This window comes from Mytilus galloprovincialis, chromosome 3, assembly GCF_965363235.1.
Source record: "Mytilus galloprovincialis chromosome 3, xbMytGall1.hap1.1, whole genome shotgun sequence".
Taxonomy (NCBI): domain Eukaryota; kingdom Metazoa; phylum Mollusca; class Bivalvia; order Mytilida; family Mytilidae; genus Mytilus; species Mytilus galloprovincialis.
In genome coordinates, this window is record NC_134840.1 from 48,526,758 (window position 1) to 48,546,100 (window position 19,343).

At 33.4% G+C, this 19,343-nt stretch overlaps 2 protein-coding genes across 3 annotated transcripts; both read right to left on the bottom strand.

Moving 5' to 3' along the window:
- Window positions 1-4,901: 4,901 nt before the first annotated feature.
- LOC143068180 (uncharacterized) lies at window positions 4,902-9,779 on the bottom strand. The gene is made up of 3 exons (XM_076242020.1): window positions 9,661-9,779; window positions 8,387-8,557; window positions 4,902-6,660 (listed from the first exon to the last, which is right to left on the bottom strand). The coding sequence occupies exons 2-3, from the start codon at window positions 8,502-8,504 to the stop codon at window positions 5,177-5,179; spliced, it is 1,602 nt and encodes a 533-aa protein (XP_076098135.1). The 5' UTR covers window positions 8,505-8,557; window positions 9,661-9,779; the 3' UTR covers window positions 4,902-5,176.
- Window positions 9,780-15,474: 5,695 nt separating this feature from the next.
- LOC143068181 (uncharacterized) lies at window positions 15,475-19,021 on the bottom strand. Of its 2 annotated transcripts, XM_076242023.1 has the most exons (5): window positions 18,892-19,021; window positions 18,376-18,442; window positions 16,174-16,971; window positions 16,090-16,137; window positions 15,475-15,963 (listed from the first exon to the last, which is right to left on the bottom strand). In XM_076242023.1, exons 1-5 carry the CDS (start codon window positions 18,895-18,897, stop codon window positions 15,674-15,676), a joined length of 1,209 nt encoding a protein of 402 aa, XP_076098138.1. In that variant the 5' UTR covers window positions 18,898-19,021; the 3' UTR covers window positions 15,475-15,673. The 2 variants fall into 2 exon arrangements, with proteins under 2 accessions (XP_076098138.1, XP_076098137.1); XM_076242022.1 differs by having other exon boundaries at window positions 16,090-16,971.
- Between the last annotated feature and the right edge of the window lie 322 nt (window positions 19,022-19,343).

The window sequence follows — 19,343 nt, forward strand, 5'->3', positions numbered from 1 at the left end:
AGGACATTCTCGGTAGAATTACAAATTAGACAACTATTGCGGAATCTAAAGATCTACGGGTGCGAAAACATGGCGCTAGAGAATTGAGACATATACATCCTATCGGTCAACCAATTTATGATTGTAACCGTAAAACTTGTGAAGTGTCGATTTCAATCTCTCTTCCTTGCATTACTTTCAGATCAGTGTAATATTTGGGTAAGAAGCACACCCTGCTAATGTAGTTCGTTTATTGTGAACGATCACAGGAGTAACGCATCAATGGAGATGGAACAGAGGGTATGTTACTGCAGAGAAATTGAAAGCTATGCAAGCGATATATTTGAAGCCGACCTTTCGGTTTGGGTATTATCATTAATCTGAACTTCAACAGGGTATATTATATAATCAGATACAATCACTCACTAAACTGTAAGTTATTGACAGAACATCATCATTATATAAGAAAGAATAAACAATTATGCGAGATGTTTTCTTTTTGTCTATGAGAAGGTTTTGTGTAAATTCTGCTTCATATGAGTCCAAAAAACAAGTCGAACATCATTCATGAATAGGCTCTGAATGAAAATAAAGTCATTAAGATATTACTGAAATCTGAGCCTATCCACGACATTCCCAGGCTTATGAGAATAGCTCGTCTACAATAAATTTACTGCATATTTATCAATTTGTATCAATAATAAAACGCCATGTCAAATCATTGTGACAGATATCAGTAAAATGAAGTTTTTTGTATATCGGTGAAAGGAGTATTTCTATGACAACGTTTTGATTAACGGTTAAATGTATTTCATCATTACTAAATGATCGCCAACATTCTATTTGAACACTAAATTTCTACTTCAATAAAACTTCCTTCTTTGTTGTTCCTTTTGTTTTTAGAAAATGTTATTATAAAGAAGTATAACGTCTCAATGATCATGAAAGCTTCTAGTATTATTTTCGAAAATGTTTAAACTATTGTTTCAAGTCTTTCATAAGGCACCGTCCCCAACCAGAAGGGAGACATATAAGCTACAAAATATGTACCCAATGAAATATAGTTATCATGTTTTGTACATATGCACAAATGAATGAGTTATTATATCGGTAGAGTAGTTCATTCAAGTATGCATGTCATTAGTTTTGACAATTTGAGTTTGCTTTCTTTATATATACAAGTACAGTTACACCTCATGAATAATTGATAACTGTCAAGATGCACAAGAAATTGGTGATAAGGTGGACCTGAAATCATATTCCCTTCATGTCAATCAAATCTAAAAAAAAATAATAACACCTAACACATGTCTTGTATGATAAATAAGACACTTTGTTAGACAATCCAATACACAACTGTTGACGCCAATATTATTCTAGAAGCTGATATACAGAAATGACTGATATACTATATGACTCACTAGCCTTATCACCAAATAATAAAAAGTTTGGTACTATGTTGAAAACGTTTATCTTAAAGAACTTGAAATAAAAAATAAAACATATAGTCTGTCTCATATATTGACTATCGTCTGGAAATTGATAATAAGAGTCGGTCGAGAACAAAACAAAACGAAAACAAAGTAGATTTCAGATTCCTAATTGTGAAATTTCCATTTGTATGTAGCGACATTCCAACAGCGAGTGTATTAAAGTATATATCTTCGAGTAAATACGTATTCCATAGTTTACAGTTCTTATCATAATTTCCTTACGATGACGCTTTGGAAATAAAAGTTTAAATTGGCGAAGTTGAAGGAATTCCTTTTAAGGACACCATGATGAGTATATTTACTTTTATTGAAATATATGAAAATTGACTCAGAATTGTAATTTTAAATTACAAAAGTAGAAACATCTGTATTTTTATGAATAACTACATTATTTTATGAATTCAAATTAAAACAAAAAATGTGTATACGAATAAACTGTTACCTGAAAATGATAAAACAATTAAATCTATTATCATTTATTTAATACATTGGAGAAATAATAATTGATAATCTATACCTTTCTATAAAAAAAGGGGGGTTATTTTGCAATAACATGGACTGTCCGTACATCTGTTCGTTCCTATTTTCGTCTGCTGTCTGTCTGTCCATCCATTCATCCATTTTTACGTCCATTCGTATGTCAATTCTAAATGAAATTTTAACTAAACAATTATGATTATAGAAAATCTTTTTTTTTGTAGTTCTTTTGCCTGAAATTTTATCACAGGGTTATATTTGATCAAAGCAATCTCTTTTTGAATTGTCATGACTTTACTTTTTATTATTCGATATTTATGTGACTTTACTCATGAAAATTTAACATTGTTTGCGATTGATTTCCTCGAAACTTTGCAATGAAGTTGAAATTGATCAATGGAAGCTGCCTTTTGATTCTAAAGATTATCTAAAATGTCGTTCCGGAGTAGCCACACTTTAACTGTAGGATAGATATATATTATTCTCATGTGTTCCATAATTTCACTATGCTTGCTTCTGTTTACGGAAAACTTTACACAACTGAAGTTATAGGTTAAAGTAACATACCAGAACATTTTTTTTTTGTCATCCCAGAGTTATAGGACTTTCACCGTCAGGTGCATGCAGAGCACTATGTGCTAGTTAGTCGATCCACAATATGATACTTTTAAGTCCTACAAAAGACGATAGTCTTCAGTCAGTACTTACATCTCATATATCAATATGAACTTGAAATTAAGGTTGCTACTTATACAAGGAGGACTGCTTCATACCTTTATCTTTTTCTCAATATTGACAACTTTATTCTCTTCAACTTCGTACATTATTTGGCCTTTTAACTTTTTTGGATTCGAGAGTCACTGATGAGTCTCTGTAGACGAAACGCGCGTCTGGCGTATATACTAAATTTTGTCCTGGTATCTATGATGAGTTTATTTACAACCACTGGGTCGATGCCACTGATGGTGGAGATTTATTTCCCTGAGGGTATCACAAGCCTAGTAGTCAGCACTTTTTGTGCTGACATGAATTGTCATTGATATGGTTGTATTTATAAATTTACTGTTTACAAATTTTTGAATTTTTTGAAATACTAAGGCTTTATTACCTGAGGCATAGATTACCTTAGCTGTATTTGGCAAAACTTTTAGGAATTTTGGTCCTCAATGCTCTTCAACTTCGTACTTTATTTGGCCTTTTAACTTTTTTGGAATCGAGCGTCACTGAGAAGTCTTTTGTAGACTAAACGCGCGTCTGGCGTATATACTAAATTTAGTCCTGGTATCTATGATGAGTTTATTTACACTAAAATCTATGACAAACGGGACGATTTCGAATAAAACTCATTCCGTACCATAACCATTTCGTACCATAGCAAAAACAATTTAGTACCAAAACCATTTAGTTCCATGAACATTTCGTACCTTATGGAATACTATTATGTATACCATTTCGTACCTTATGGAAGATTATAATGTATACCATTTCGTATCATATGAAAGATTATAATGTGGATCATTCCGTATCATATGCAGATTATTGTTCTTTCGTTGTCTAATAAACCTAGCTCTTTTTTGTGGAATCAAGGAATTAATGAACTACAAACACTGTTCAAACACAAAAGTATCCATCTAATTTTTAATTATACCAATCTTAATTCATTATAATATGAACACTTATGAGACAGTATAAGGAAAATTATCACAAAATAAATTCCATTCTGATATTCCCATTTAGACCTGAATATTTTTTATGTACCAAGTATGATCTGGTTAATCTGGGTTTTTTCATATGGTACAAAATGATTTATGTTCATTGTAAGAAATGGCTAATTCCTGGTACAAAATAGTAATTTAGTGTAAGAATGGAACGAAACAGTAATAGTACAAATTGACTAGAAACCACGATTTTAACTTTCCAAATACATTTGCCCCATCGTATAGTGTTTACATATCTCAGTTAAAATACTATGCACGTGTAAGTTAAAATTATATTGTCTCCTTACACAGTAACTGTTCCTAAAGAGTTAGGAGTAGGAACGATTAAAAACGACACTCCGAAAATTTGATGCACACCATCATTTTATTCGAATTACAAATTTAGAAAAAAATAGAAAGTGTAACGTCATACTATTTATTTATTATTGCTCAGTCCTGAGTGTTCTTTCGCTCATTCATGTCACGTAAAGATGTCATTCTAGCGGTATTTGTTACATTGCAATATAAGCGGGAGGTTTTGCTAGCCATAACACCTGGTTCAACCCAACATTTTGTTCTTAATAGATCCTGTACCATGTCAGGAATATGGCAGTTATTAAAAAAAATAAGGTTAACCACTATGATATATCTGTGTTTCAATTCACTAGCGACATGTTTCCTTTGAATTTTAGATTCCGTCTAGTCTGTAATTTTATGTTGACATATTTCCGGTTTTGACATTCTAACTGAGTGTGAATTTGCATGGGCTGATGCATGCATAGAAGGAGATCCTTATCGTGTTTACGTACCCGTTTTCGATCCTTTTGGAGTAACTTCGACTTCCTTAGATCTTTTTTTATTACCTTTGATTTATTATCATAATCATTTTTTGATATTTGAACATCGGTATAACTTGTGTCGCCTATATTGATTAAATTGCTTTTCATCTGGTGAACCCGAGGCCCGATAAGTATGACTTACTACTGTACGGTATTAGATCTTATTTATTGTTCAGAACCTTCAGTTGACCTGTAATTATTAATATCATTGTCCTTATATCTTTTTTTATATTTGTTTTATAAGTTTTTATACCGCATCTCCTTATTTTAAATATGTATCTGAGAATTGTTAACAAACAACCATTCCCATGTTCTATCATGACCGAACAGTTTAAATGCACAGTATTACGAAAATTAGAGATAAAAGATAAAAGTTCATGAGCAAATAATCCGTTTGAACACAAAGAAATAACCCATTTATTAATAAAATAGAGCTTTATTTTCGATCATTATCTTGACAGTTGATAGAAGATCTACAATGACTAGGTTAAGAGGGCACACCTTTTAGCAAAAAACTATATAGCTCATATTGTGGACTTCAGTATGCTCTCATACTCCTTGATAATCGCTACATATCTTAAAGAGAACTTATGTAATATGAATACGAACTTAAGTGCAGTAAAGGTGTTCGTCAGATAATAATTTTCTGTTTATTATAAACAATTGATTTAATTCTATTGATTGGACTGTCTCACTTAACTCCCATGTACATCCATGTTGCCATGTTTGTAGAACCTGGCATTATTGTTGTAGTTGGATTCATTGCATTGCTATTTCCAAATGAACTTTGTGAATTAGTTCTTTGTGACCCAAAAAAGGAATTTCCTTGGCCAAAATTATGATTTTGAGGTGGGGGCATGTTTTGGGCCATATTCATTCCTCTTCTACCTGTTCCCATGCTTCCTGAAGGGTTATTATTCATTCCAGTATTTCCCATTCCAGGATTGTTTGTGTTTTGCATATTCCCCATTCCTGTGTTAGGCCATCCAGTGCCAGGATTAGTCAGACCCGGCATTTGTCCATTTCCTTGGTTTGACATTACACTTTTATCAAGAATGTGATTTCTGACATTTTTCGAACCAACAGTGCCAGGATTAGCTGACGCTATTCCCGTACTAGCCTTAGTTTCTGTAGCACCTGCCGATGTAGAACCAGTTACAAGACTTGCAGGTTGATTGGGTTGTGTGATACTCGTTCCAGATTTTTGGCTTCCCATGCCAGGATTTCCGCTTCCCATTCCAGAATTTGTATTTGCCATGCCTACGTTTTGATTATTCATACTACTCACTGTAGTACCCATGTTTCGCATTCCATTTCCTCCATTATTACCCATTCTCATTTGTCCATTATTACCACCCATTCCATTTCCCCCGTTATTACCCATTCCCATTTGTCCATTCCCCAATCCCGACATTCCCGTATTTGGATTTCCCATACCCATATTAGGATTTCCCATACCCATATTAGGATTTCCCATACCCATATTAGAATTTCCCATACCATTACTTGGATTTCCCATACCCATATTAGAATTTCCCATACCATTACTTGGATTTCGCATACCCATATTAGAATTTCCCATTCCCATATTAGAATTTCCCATACCATTACTAGGATTTCCCATACCCATACCATTATTTCCCATACCCATACCATTATTTCCCATACCCATACCGCTACTTCCCATACCCCTACCATTATTTCCCATACCACGAGAGTTCATATTATTTCGATTCATTCCGTTTCTAAATCCGCCGCCATTGTTTCCCATATTCCCCCCATTCCAGCCCATTTGGTTAAAACCTTGTCCCATCATTCCAAACTCTCCCATCATTTCCATGTGTTCAAACTCTCTTGCTTTGCAGGTGTTCATACACTGTGTTATAGAATTAAACCTGTTTCCATTACCGCCGCAACCAGTATACATAAATGGAGTACACGCTTCTCCAGCAAATGCATACTTTTGTACTTCCAATTCACAGTTGAAACCTCCACTTCCAGCTCCCTCATTCATAGGTTGTTTGCACCTGCATTCCTTATTACATTCACGTATGGTTGCAAATCCCTGATAAAAGCAACCTCGATTCATAAAACATCTACCGGAAGTCTCACTGAAAAACCATCTTGGTACAAACATACCCATACACATACCAGTTTGAGGCATGTCAAAGCAATCTATTAATATAAAAAAATGTTTTTAAGAAATAAAACAGGTTGTATTATTTATCATATAACATGTTTAAAACACATCCAATACAATTTAGCTTGTTTCCGCACAAGCACACCACGGACAGACTGTTTTTTTTTTGTAATGGTCAAACATACCAACATCGTTGTCCTTAAGTTTGGTTTCTGGTGTATTAATGTCTCTACTATATAAGTAAAATATCGATTCATGATGTTGTTATGAAATAAGGAGATATATTGTTTGATTGCCGATGAGACAACTATTAACCAAAAGGACGAAGGTGTCATTAATTACAGGTCTTCATACAGCTTTCAATAAGAAGCAAAACCCATGTTGTTTTCTTAACTCGAGTGCCACGTCTATTAAGGACAAGAAAAAATCAATAATACAGTAGTAGTATCTTCAAAGAATAACGATCTGGTAAATTTCAACTACCACAATAAAAAAATATGGTTTGTTGGACAGATGCAGAAATGAACAAGGGATCACAAGGAATTGCATATAACGTCTCCACTCCGACCGGATGTGAATGCGTATTTAAACATCCCACACAGTCAAACAAACGCCTCGTAAGCACCAAAAATAATATAAAAGGAATATCCAAGTTCGTATATTATTCACTTCTCTTACGGGAGTTGAAACCTTTATTTCTAAATAATTTTCCAGTGGCTTTCGAGATGATTGTAGACTCAGACGCCTCACTAATGAACTATACACAAACTGAAAGGTAATATGTAGACTCAGACGCCTCACTAACGAACTATACACAAACTGAAAGGTAATATTGTGTGTAGACTCAGACGCCTCACTAATGAACTATACACAAACTGAAAGGTAATATTGTGTGTAGACTCAGACGCCTCACTAATGAACTATACACAAACTGAAAGGTAATATGTAGACTCAGACGCCTCACTAATGAACTATACACAAGCTGAAAGGTAATATGTAGACTCAGACGTCTCACTAACGAACTATACACAAACTGAAAGGTAAATTATTGTGATTACTTGGTAGTTACTTCAAAGGACTTTGGTAAACTAGTGACAAATTTTCGTTTATATTCATTAATGAAATTTACCCACTTTTTGTTAAGGCTTCGCACGGTTTTTGGCGCTCATAAGCTTTAACCCCGCCACATTATTTATATATGTGCCTGTCCCAAGTCAGGAGCCTGTAATTCAGTGGTTGTCGTTTGTTTATGTGTTACATATTTGTTTTTCGTTCATTTTTTAACATTAATAAGGCCGTTAGTTTTCTCGTATGAATTGTATTACATTGTCTTTTATAGCTCACTATGCGGTATGGGCTTTGCTCATTTTTGAAGGCCGTACGGTGACCTATAGTTGTTAATGTCTGTGTCATTTTGGTCTTTTGTGGATAGTTGTCTCATTGGCAATCATAGCACATCTTCTTTTTTATATTATCCTATGAAGATATTTACTACTTATGGTCTTGAAACATTTGCTGCTCCATTTATGATAAACATTTTTGATCTGTTTATAATATAACTAGTCTGTGGACTCAACATTGACCGCTCAATCACTAATAATTTTAGGTAGCCAGTTGAATAAACACATAATGCTCAAACTAATATATCTAGTATATGGACTAAACACCGATCGCTCAATGAATAATATAACTAGTATATGCTTTAAACACCCATCACAGAATCAGAAATATAACTAGTCAATAAAAATATTAAATGCTTACTTCTATCCATTTTGCCAACAGCTCCAGCAGCAACAGGTTTTGGTGTTGCTTTTTTAGCTTGAGCATCACCACTTCTTGCATACAAGAGAACACATACTAACAGAGCTAACTGCTTCATCTAATATTTGAGTACAATAATCGTTCTGGATAGTTTCAGCAGAAATTAGTTGGCTACAAATAAAATCAGATTCGGATTTTTCAAAAATAAATTTAAAAAAATGTATTTCATTTGTTTAAAAGAGATAAAAATGCAACGAATATGTTCAAACAATTTTCAAAAATGTAAATAAGGTTTATCAAGTTACAAATTGAATACCTAATTGAAGTTCCTTCTTTCTTTTCTTTCTGTCTTTTTTATGAGTACAATATTATCATTTTGTTACTATTTCATTTATTTGCGGTGTTAAGGTATTGCAAAATACCATGTTAATGTAGTTTTTGGTCATTAATTTACCGTCCTTTGGCTATTTGTAACTTCTGATTGTTTCCTTGACACCTCTCGCTATTATATATAAACATTTGCATAAATATAAACGATTATGTTACTTCTCAACCAAATATATCATTTAACCCCAACAAATTCTCCAAAGAATAAACAGTATAGAAATTATATTTGAAAAAAACATCAGTATTGCCTTTTTCAACCGATTTTAAGAATATTATTTTATTCTTAAAACTACGTTAGAAGGCAAGATTTAGATTATAAAATAAATAATTCGTTCAGAATGTTACCTTTGAGATCATTTAGATGAATTATTGAAATATGCATGTGATGCACCTAATTATCTTAGGTTTAATTAAATTTGTTTATACATTTTTTTCCCCAAACAGCTATATAAACTTCCTATAATAAAAACGTAGCGGGATAAAATGGAGGAATAATAAGCCCTTATCTGTCCTCTAAAATTATATAAAAAATATCATCAGTCCTTTCAATGTTTGGCTAATTATATCGATTATGCATATAGAAAATTTTAATAAAATACTGAATCTGAATATGCATAATTATAATCCGAACACTTTAGTGAAAAAAATGTTGTGATGTCATTACTACATTAATATATTAATATATTTGACCTTAATTATAATTTGACACGAAGTTTATGGCTAAGTTAAGTATGAGCTCTAATAACCTTAACCAATGTCTGTTGAACATTTAAAAGATGTCATTTGAAAGAAGATTTATAGTACATTTTGATTTTCGAATTCATAAGGCCAAAAAAGGCAACATTATCATACCTGAATTAAATATCTAAATAAGTAATCAAACTTACACCAGCTTCCTGTGTGCCTCGTTCTACATTTCCATATATATCATGTCTACTTCATGACTGGCTGAATTAGTCTGATGTCAGTTATGACCACCAGTTTGCATACTAATGTTCATTTGCAATGTAATTGTTTTTTAAATACCCATATACGTTGGTTTTGTAGAATATATATATATATCTCAACGAGAAAAGGGAAATTATAAGTATATCTTTATTCGACCTAGATATATTTTCTTTTCATTTGTCTAATTCGGCAGAGGACATTTGAGCGAAAAAATAAGCACGTTTTAGCGCTAAAGTAGAACCCATTTGAGCGCCAGAATTTTAACCCATTTTAGCGAAAATTAAAATTGTCACAGCCCATTTAAGCGAAATATTTTTTAACCCTTTTTTAGTAAATAAATAATATATATTAAATTAAAAAATGTTTAATAGACTCAAGACAGCACAATATAAAAATATAAAACGTGTCCATTAAAATACAGCACTAATAGACTTAAGACAGCACAACATAAAACAATATAAATTTTTTCAATTACAATACAGCATTAAAAGTCTGAAAGGTTAAATCAAATGTTAAAAGTCTGTTCTAGACTGGAATTTATAACCTAGAGAACGTACGTAATGGGCTCTAGATATACCCCCTGTACAATACTGTTCACAACATTGCATTAGGAACTGCTCTTTATCTTTATCTTTTCTCGATTGTGGTGCATATTACAGGTCAGCGGATTAATCCGGCGCTTAAATGGGCTCTAATGTTGGCCCTCAAATGTCCCCTAGTAGTTTTGATTTGTTCGCTCAAATGTCCTGCGCCCGTCTAATTGATGTGTTTTAGCTTTTAATTTTGACATTTTATAAGGGACTTTCGGATTTGAATTTTCATTGGAGTTTGGTATATTTTCCATTCGTTTGTCAAATTGATGTGTTTGAGTTTTTGATTTTGACATTTTTTAAGGGACTTACGGATTTGAATTATCCTTGGAGTTCGATATTTCTGCTATATTAATATTTACAGAATTCCAAACACGTGCTATCGAAAATAAATGAATCATAATTTTGATAGTTATTGTTCACCTTGCTATCAATTCTTACATATCCATATTGAAAATATAATAAATCTGAAGACAGTGTTCCTTTTCAGAGTGTCATATGATTATCTACTGATCTGAGTTAGATCTTCTATTGTGGTTCATCTATAAAGATTTGTATGAGTGATACTCTATCATCTCTTCAGCAACTACCCGATAATAATACAGTGGAATAATCTTATGATTTTACACAGCAGGTTACTGATCTAGATTAACGCTCTCAATTATTAAGAAAAGGTGATACATACCCAAATATCACTTTGAATTTTTGTAATACTAAGGCTTTTCTACCTCAGGAATAGATTACCTTAGCTACAATCTATCGATACCTGTAACTTGTCATTGCACAAGGTCATGATTTTGTTTGGCTGTTTATGACGTCTTTACACTAAATCCATTGGATGTTGGATGTGTACGGATTGATAGTTTAGTCTTAGTTGCATGATTTTTTTTATTAGTTGTTAGTGGCTTTGAACTAGCTGTCAGATAACTGCGGGTACTCTCAGATCTGTTCATTGTGTCTTTTTGTGTCGGGATGTATAAGTACCGGGCCACGTCCACTGTATTTTTGTCCATCTGATGAGTTAAGCCTTTTTCAACTGATTTTTATAGTTCGTTCTTATGGTGTACTGTTATACCACTGTCCAAGGTTAGGGGGAGGGTTGGGATCCCGCTGACATGTTTAACCCCGCCACATTATTTATGTATGTGCCTGTCCCAAGTCAGGAGCCTGTAATTCAGTGGTTGTCGTTTGTTTATGTGTTACATATTTGTTTTTCGTTCATTTTTTTACATAAATAAGGCCGTTAGTTTTCTTGTTTGAATTGTTTTACATTGTCTTATCGGGGCCTTTTATAGCTCACTATGCGGTATGGGCTTTGCTCATTGTTGAAGGCCGTACGGTGACCTATAGTTGTTAATGTCTGTGTTATTTTGGTCTTTTGTGGATAGTTGTCTCATTGGCAATCATACCACATCTTTTTTATACTGTATTTGGCAAAACTTTTAGTAATTTTTTTTATCCTCAATGCTCTTCAACTTCGTACTTTTGTTTGCCCTTTTATTCGAGCGTCACTAATGGATCTTTTGTAGACGAAACGCGCGTCTGGAGCAAATACAGAATTTCAATCCTGGTATATATGATGAGTTTATTCCCATTAGTATCCGGGGAATAAAATACAGCAGGAAATTTTGCAACCTCCAGATAGATTTTTCTTTAGAAGTACAATAGTAAAACAGATTCTTCCTTATATATAAACAACATCTACACGACTTTTATGTGTGAATGTGTGACTGTCATGGTGGGTGTTATTTTTGTTTCTTCTTTTTCTGCCGACAGCACACATTAGGGCATTTTAAATCTTTTTAAAAAAACTTTTTTATGTACATTTTACTAGTTTGATATATCGTCTTGTCTTGATATCGATTAAATACTTTGAAAATGTAGTTAATGTTATGCTTTATGGAAAATATAATAAAACCGGACTTTATATCACTCTACATGTTGTGCCAAATTGTCAGATTTCGTACAGATAATGTCTGGTAAACCCAAGTTTGTGTGATGAAAAGAGAACTACACCATATAATTTTAAGATATTATAGCCCTCATAATATGCGTTCAGGTAAGAAAAAGAATAAAATGGGTTCACTGGACTCGTTTTCTTGCTTCATAATAGAGTGGTTAAATTCACGTCACATTCTTTTGTAATAACATTAACGGTACCAATTTTTCTGCACCAGATGCCCATTTCGACAAAACATGTCTCTTCAGTGAAGCTCGTGGCCAAAATATGTAAAATCCAAAGCTTACATAAAAGATGTAGAGCTATAATCCAAAAGTTCCAAAAAGTATAGCCAAATCCGTGAAAGGAATCAGAGCTTTGCATGAGGGAGATACATTCCTTAATTTATAATTTTTAACATTTTGTAACAGCAAATTTAATGACACAAAAAAATCCGTATTTTAATGCCACAGAACCATCGTAGTGCTTTTTCAAAGTTTAGATGTGGTGTAGCACCATTAAAAATTGAAACTGGTCGATATGAAAAAAAAATCTAGACGAAAGAGTCTGTTTTAACTGCAATATTTTAGAGGATGAACAACATGTACTTTTAAATTGTCCGTTGTATGAAGATCTAAGACATGCTCTTTTTATTGATATATTGTGTCATAATGATATGTTTTTTAACCTGTCTGATGAAGAAAAAGTTATATATATGTTTAAAAATACCAATATTTGTAATATTGTTGCCAAAACCTGCAATAACATTTTAACAAGGAGAAACAGTATTTTATATCATTAACTATTGTATTAATTTGTGTAGTATTTTATAAAATGAATAAGTAATAGTCTCTCACAATTCTTTTAAGAATGGCACATACATATATCTAATTGTTTTAACTATGTTTACTGTATAATTAATTTTATAATTGTATCTTGTTTTAATCATGTTGTATGTGGTGAGACTTTAATAAACTATTGAATCTGAATCTGAATCTGCCAGTACCGGAGTACTGGCTACTGGGCTGGTGATACCCTCGGGGACTAACAGTCCACCAGCAGAGGCATCGACCCAGTGGTAGTAATAACATTAACGGTACCAATTTTTCTGCACCAGATGCGCATTTCGACAAAACATGTCTCTTCAGTGATGCTCGTGGCCAAAATATGTAAAATCCAAAGCTTATATAAAAGATGTAGAGCTATGTAAACGTTACTTAATATTCTATTTTTTGCAAGATCTAACCTTAAATATGATAAAACACATAATTTTATATATTAAAATGACAAGTCTTACACATGAATTACATTCTACTCTTGAAATTTGCACACATTTTTATTAAAGATCTAGACCGATTGCTATGTGCTATATTAAAATCCAAGATGGAGCTACCTGAACATGGAGATTTTTTTAAGTAGTTGCTGTTTTGACATGCTCTACGAACGTCTTGTTTGATTTTACACGACTTGTTATAAATATGTAGGATTTATAACTGGTCATTTGTATTAAGAATCAAAAGTCCTCTTTTTTAAGATTTGCATATGATTTTAGCAAAATGAAACTTGTATATACTTGTAACTTCCCATACGTCTATAGATATTTGAATGTCAAAAACTTGCCTAAGTAAGCACCAGTAAAGATGTTTAAATGCAGTTATAAGAATAAGATTACGACATCGTGGTGATATTTTTTTACTTTTAAGAAACATTTGAAACAGGCGTGGTTAAGTTTAGATATTAACATGGAGCTTTCGGCGAGTTACAGACAAGGCTAATTAATTGTTGTCGTGTATGAAACATTTATTTATAGAAGATATTACACAATTAGATAAAGAATGATGATTTATAATGTAATTTCAAATCTGTGTTACGTTCTATATTTTTATATAATTTGTTTTGTTATTTTCAGAAATTTATTACGAATCAAAAAATAGGTAGACGGTCATTTTTTATTTTTATTTTCATTTCAAAGGAGTCTAGAAATATTTTATCAAATTACGTATCCTGTACACTATATATAACATCAACTGCGTATTCCTAAGGAAACTTCCGTTATATTGCTATAGAACAGTACTGAGGATATAATTTATTTAATTTTACTTAATTGTATATATACAACTCGTCTAAACATCAACCCAACAATGTTAGAATCTATAAATTTGCTTTCGCAAATTTTTTATTCTTCCCTCGCCGAATCGCCTGCACTGTAGCCGTCCCGCTAGACCAAACGAACACCTGGGCTTCACAATATTAAAGCTTTCGGTGGCCGTGTGTTACCTTTCCTCGTCAGTTTTAATCTAGCGTCGTACTACAGTACATGATATATCAGGCATGGAGATGTTATTGTTACAGATCAGCTCAATTATCTATTGTAAAGGATCCTACAAATTAATACAAGATCATACAGTCACAGAAAATAATTATATTTATAAGTACGTCTGAGTCAGTGACAACTCTACAACAGATTTATCCATTGGATCACCAGCAATGATGGTGATACATGGCTGTATATATACCTACCTAATAGTATATAAAATACATTTATATGTATTTGAAATATTATAACTGCAAATGTTCTACCTGATCAGATTACTAAGTATTAGAGAATGAGAAATTGACAGACTCTTCTAACTATAAGTACAAATGTACTAATGTATGGTGTTAGTCCCTTTCATTTACCCACAGTTAAACAATACAAAGCAAACTAAAAAATGTAAATTTCTCTTATAAGATTTGCCTTTGTTTGATATCACATGTGAATTTGAATTGTCTATGTCTTTATCGTATATGAAGTATTGACTTATAAATCGAATGATTAACACTAAGTCCTAACTAGAAAATCGTCTTCCCCAACATTCATATCAAGTAAATACAATGCTTTTTTCGTAAAATGACATCTTTGACGTCTTACTAAAGCAATATTGATCAGCCAGATATCAGTTAAATTATTTTTGAGACATTTACAGAATATTTTATTTGTTTTTTAATATTTTTTGTATTAACTCGACTTTAAAACATTTAACCAGAGGCGGATTTAGGGGACAGGGGAAGGAGGGCTCGCTCCCCCTTTTTCTAGGAAAAAATGGGTTGATTATATAAGGAATCAATGAAGCTTAACCGAAGTTGTCACCTGTTAGGCAGTCAGTGTGCCCCCACTTATGAAAATTTATGGATCCGCCACTGATAACCACATTTTTAGGGGCACTTGTACAATAAACTCTGCGCTTTTTCATAAGACTTTAATAAATGAAAAAGTATAGTTTTGTACATTTGGAATTCGATCCGGAAAGTTGTTCTTTGAACAGGGACGACAGTCTTGGTTTACATTTATTTTAATCGATCTCCAATTTCATATTCTTGGACATTACAAATGTATCATTTTCATCTCAATGACGGTTAGTTTGTACGTGTTTGGTGACATATTTAAACAGCAATATTATTCATCCAAGACGGTTGTACTGGTGATGAGATTTTTCGTGACGCTCCATTCATACTTGTTGCCATTCCTCGACCACCTCCTGCAGGGAGTTCACTCATTACTCCTCCTCCACTATTGACTCTAAAGCCTCCTGGGTTGACTTTTCCTCCTGATTTTCCCGACAAAGAGTTCATACTAAATCCACCTCCACCTCCGCTAGTCATTCCTCCACCTCCCATTGTCCTGCCTCCACCGCCCATTGACATTCGTCCACCTCCCATTGGCATGCCTCCACCTCCCATTGACATGCTTCCACCGCCATCTGACATGCTTCCACCTCCCATTGGCATGCCTCCACCTCCCATTGACATGCTTCCACCGCCATCTGACATGCTTCCACCTCCCATTGGCATTCCTCTACCTCCACCTCCCATTGACATGCTTCCACCTCCCATTGGCATGCCTCCACCTCCCATTGACATGCCTCCACCTGACATGCTTCCACCTCCCATTGGCATTCCTCTACCTCCACCTCCCATTGCCATGCTTCCACCTGACATGCTTCCACCTCCCATTGACATTCCTCTACCTCCCACCGGCATAGAACCAGAGCTTCCGGAGAAACTTGTCATACCTCCTGACACTGGACCGGATGATTGAATACTTAATGTTCTTTTGCCACCAGTAGCCATTGGTCCTGATGACCAAGACTGCCTCATTTTTTCGGACTTTGCAAGACCAGGTCCTGTTAATTCGCGTCCAATAACATTCATATTACCCGCTCCTCCAGGTATGTTTGATGACCTTGACATAGCTTGGAAAACACCTTTATTTAAAGCTGGTGCGTTTTCATTATGCAGCCATACGGTTCTACTTCCACCAAATGTTTTTCCGAAAGTTCCACCCATACTTCGGTCCCCGGAAATAGAAGATATTTTCATACTTCCCCAATTAAGTCCTTTTGGTTCAAGGTTTATTGTGAACGAACCTGAACATACTTTATTACATTCCTCGTATGATTTAAAATTATTACCATTCCCTTGGCAACCACCATACCAAAACTTTTCACAACAGCCTCGTGATGGATTATAATACCATCTTTCCTTGATAGCCTTGCATGGTCCGGCATCGGGACTCACTTGGCATGCGCAGCTCCCGATACAGTCATCCAATGACATAAACCTATTATCATTGCCGCCGCATCCTCCGTACATAAACTTCTCACACTGGCCAGTTTTTGTGTTGTAATAGTAGTTAGGTATGCTGGCTTGGCAGGATCCTTTCATCACTGGTAAGGTACATCCTGTTAAATTAAATATAAACACATTGGTTGATTATTTGAATCTATACTTTAAATGAATCCCTTTCACCCTTAAAAACGAAAAAAAGGTGACAAATAAATTATCTATTATGCTACAAATGAAACATGTCAAATCTGACATAGTATGTCGCGTATGTGATGTCTATTTCAATTTCGATTACGATTACATAGTTAAAGTTTTTGCTCTACTCTAATAGCAATCACTAAAAGCTTTTACAAAAGAGTGTTATTTATCAGCTCCTTTATCGTGTTATTTATCTCAACATTTACAGAGAGATGCAGGATGGGATAAAGAGCTGACACCTTAAAACATTAAACTGGCTTTAGTTAGACAGAGGTCCATTTTATCGAAACATCTAAATATACTAAATTTAGAGATTGCCGAATTAGTCTTTCTGTAACAGACAATATTCCAGGAATATGGTTGGTTCAAAAGGAGATACATGTATTTATTATTAAATTAAAAAAGGTACACGTAAATGCATCGAATGATATCTTTTGGTTAACAAAAAAAAATGAAGGTTAATAGGAAAATACAAACCTTTGATATTTGAAAAAAATGCCCTAGTTTTCCAACATTTAATTTCAAAAACTGGTATATCCACATACAATATAATCCCGCCTCCATTTTTAAGGAACCCTTGTTAATGACTATTGTTGTTAATATCTTGATGTTTTTGTTTATAAATTGAGAACGATTTATAGAGCTTGTTATATTGAATAGTTACTTGTACACAACCATAGATTTCTTTGTCAATTACTATTATAGTGTTTGCTTGTTGTGTCATTAGTGTAAACCTTGCATCTAATTTTTTAACCCTTCCAGAGCACCCGTGATCACACTAGATTTTTGATTTGGGTTCATGTTATTCTTTGTTACGTTTTGTAGACTTCTTTGTTGCTTCTATTTTCGACGTTTTCCGGTTTTTTTTCCATGGCGTTGTCTTCGACTTATATGATTTAATACCCCTTTGGTATCTTCTGTACAATGTATCTCTTTTATATTCATATTAAAGACACACTATACTTTACACGTAACAAATCAAGCAAGACGGCCTATTTGACTTTCCTATACATTTAGAGATATGATGATACCGTTATACATTGCAAGTCCATGTCTAATTATTTTGCTCAGATTTACAATTTTCATTTCGGAACATTCGTGGTAAAAAATTTTCAATGAAGACATTGGCGAACTAGTTTTCTTTCCCTTTTTTGTGTTTTTTATCTGTCTAACATCTTAACCACATAAACCATTAAATATTTATTGTGATAAATATTTTTAAGCGGTTGTCATTTATTTGTCTTTTTTATATACATGTATAAATTTCACTCTAACTTGTATGCGCTTGCATTATTACTGAACATGATGTATCATCAACTTACTTTCAGGATCTGCAACTACGTAATTGTAAGTTAAATCCGAAACAATGAACGAAAGAAGGTACAGCAACTGAAATAAAAGAAGTTAACAGACTATGAGTGAACGAAGCAATGGTTTAATTATTGATTGAACAGTCACTGATTCACGACAACGAACAATGAAGTTTTTAGACTTATTAAGCGTATTGAATGTATATGCTTAAAATCTTGATGCTTTTGATAAAGTATACTAAATTGTCTTATAAACTGTTTTTATACGTGTACAAAGAACACTTACTCTAAGCAACTACTGTTTAAAATAGTTTGATTTATTGTATAAAAATGTCAAGCAAAAATATTCGATTTGAACCATGATCACTCACATCTCATCAACTGCTACACTTATCTGATCTCGTTCTTGTCTTTAATACAGAAAAATACTGATGTGTTCATGTTATGTTCTTAATTTTTGATAATACTGAGTTTAAATTATTCAGTCTAAATTGTTTACTTATAAAAGTTCAACAATTCTTTTCTTACCTTCATTTTTCCGAGTTATCCAACACGTATTATCTTTTACGTTCTATTTGACAACTAAATCTTATGTCAATATTCTATGAAAATGGAGGGGAAATCTTGGGACAATTCTCAGCTAATCTGACTATTGCACGAACATACTTACATATTCTCCCTTATTAGACCTCCGTACAACATTCTTTGATTTGACAGAGGTGTCCTAAAGTGCACCAGTGAAAGATGTTGTATCTGTCGTGAGTCAGGCCAAATTCCCTACAGCCATCACTGGTGATCTGTACCAAATTTGTCATCTCTTTCTTTACCTACACTTATATCATTATCTTTCAATATCTTTAGGCTAAAAGTAGCTGTTGAATACACATTTTATGACGCGGTCATTCTGTTCAGAGGTTTTCGACAAGTATTCAGTGCTAACATCATTTGTCTCTATGTAACTTGCTGGTTTACCTTTTGTT

Bases quoted from the DNA above. Each gene is read 5' to 3' on its own strand.
- LOC143068180 (XM_076242020.1), bottom strand. From the start codon at position 8,504: ATGAAGCAGTTAGCTCTGTTAGTATGTGTTCTCTTGTATGCAAGAAGT. The intron at 6,661-8,386 runs GTAAGCATTTAA...TTATATTAATAG, and splicing joins TGTTGGCAAAATGGATAGAA to ATTGCTTTGACATGCCTCAA.
- LOC143068181 (XM_076242022.1), bottom strand. The intron at 16,972-18,375 runs GTAAGTTGATGA...TTAATTTAACAG, and splicing joins CGTAGTTGCAGATCCTGAAA to GATGTACCTTACCAGTGATG. The intron at 15,964-16,089 runs GTAGAGGAATGC...TGTCAATGGGAG, and splicing joins CATGTCAATGGGAGGTGGAG to GTGGAGGCATGCCAATGGGA.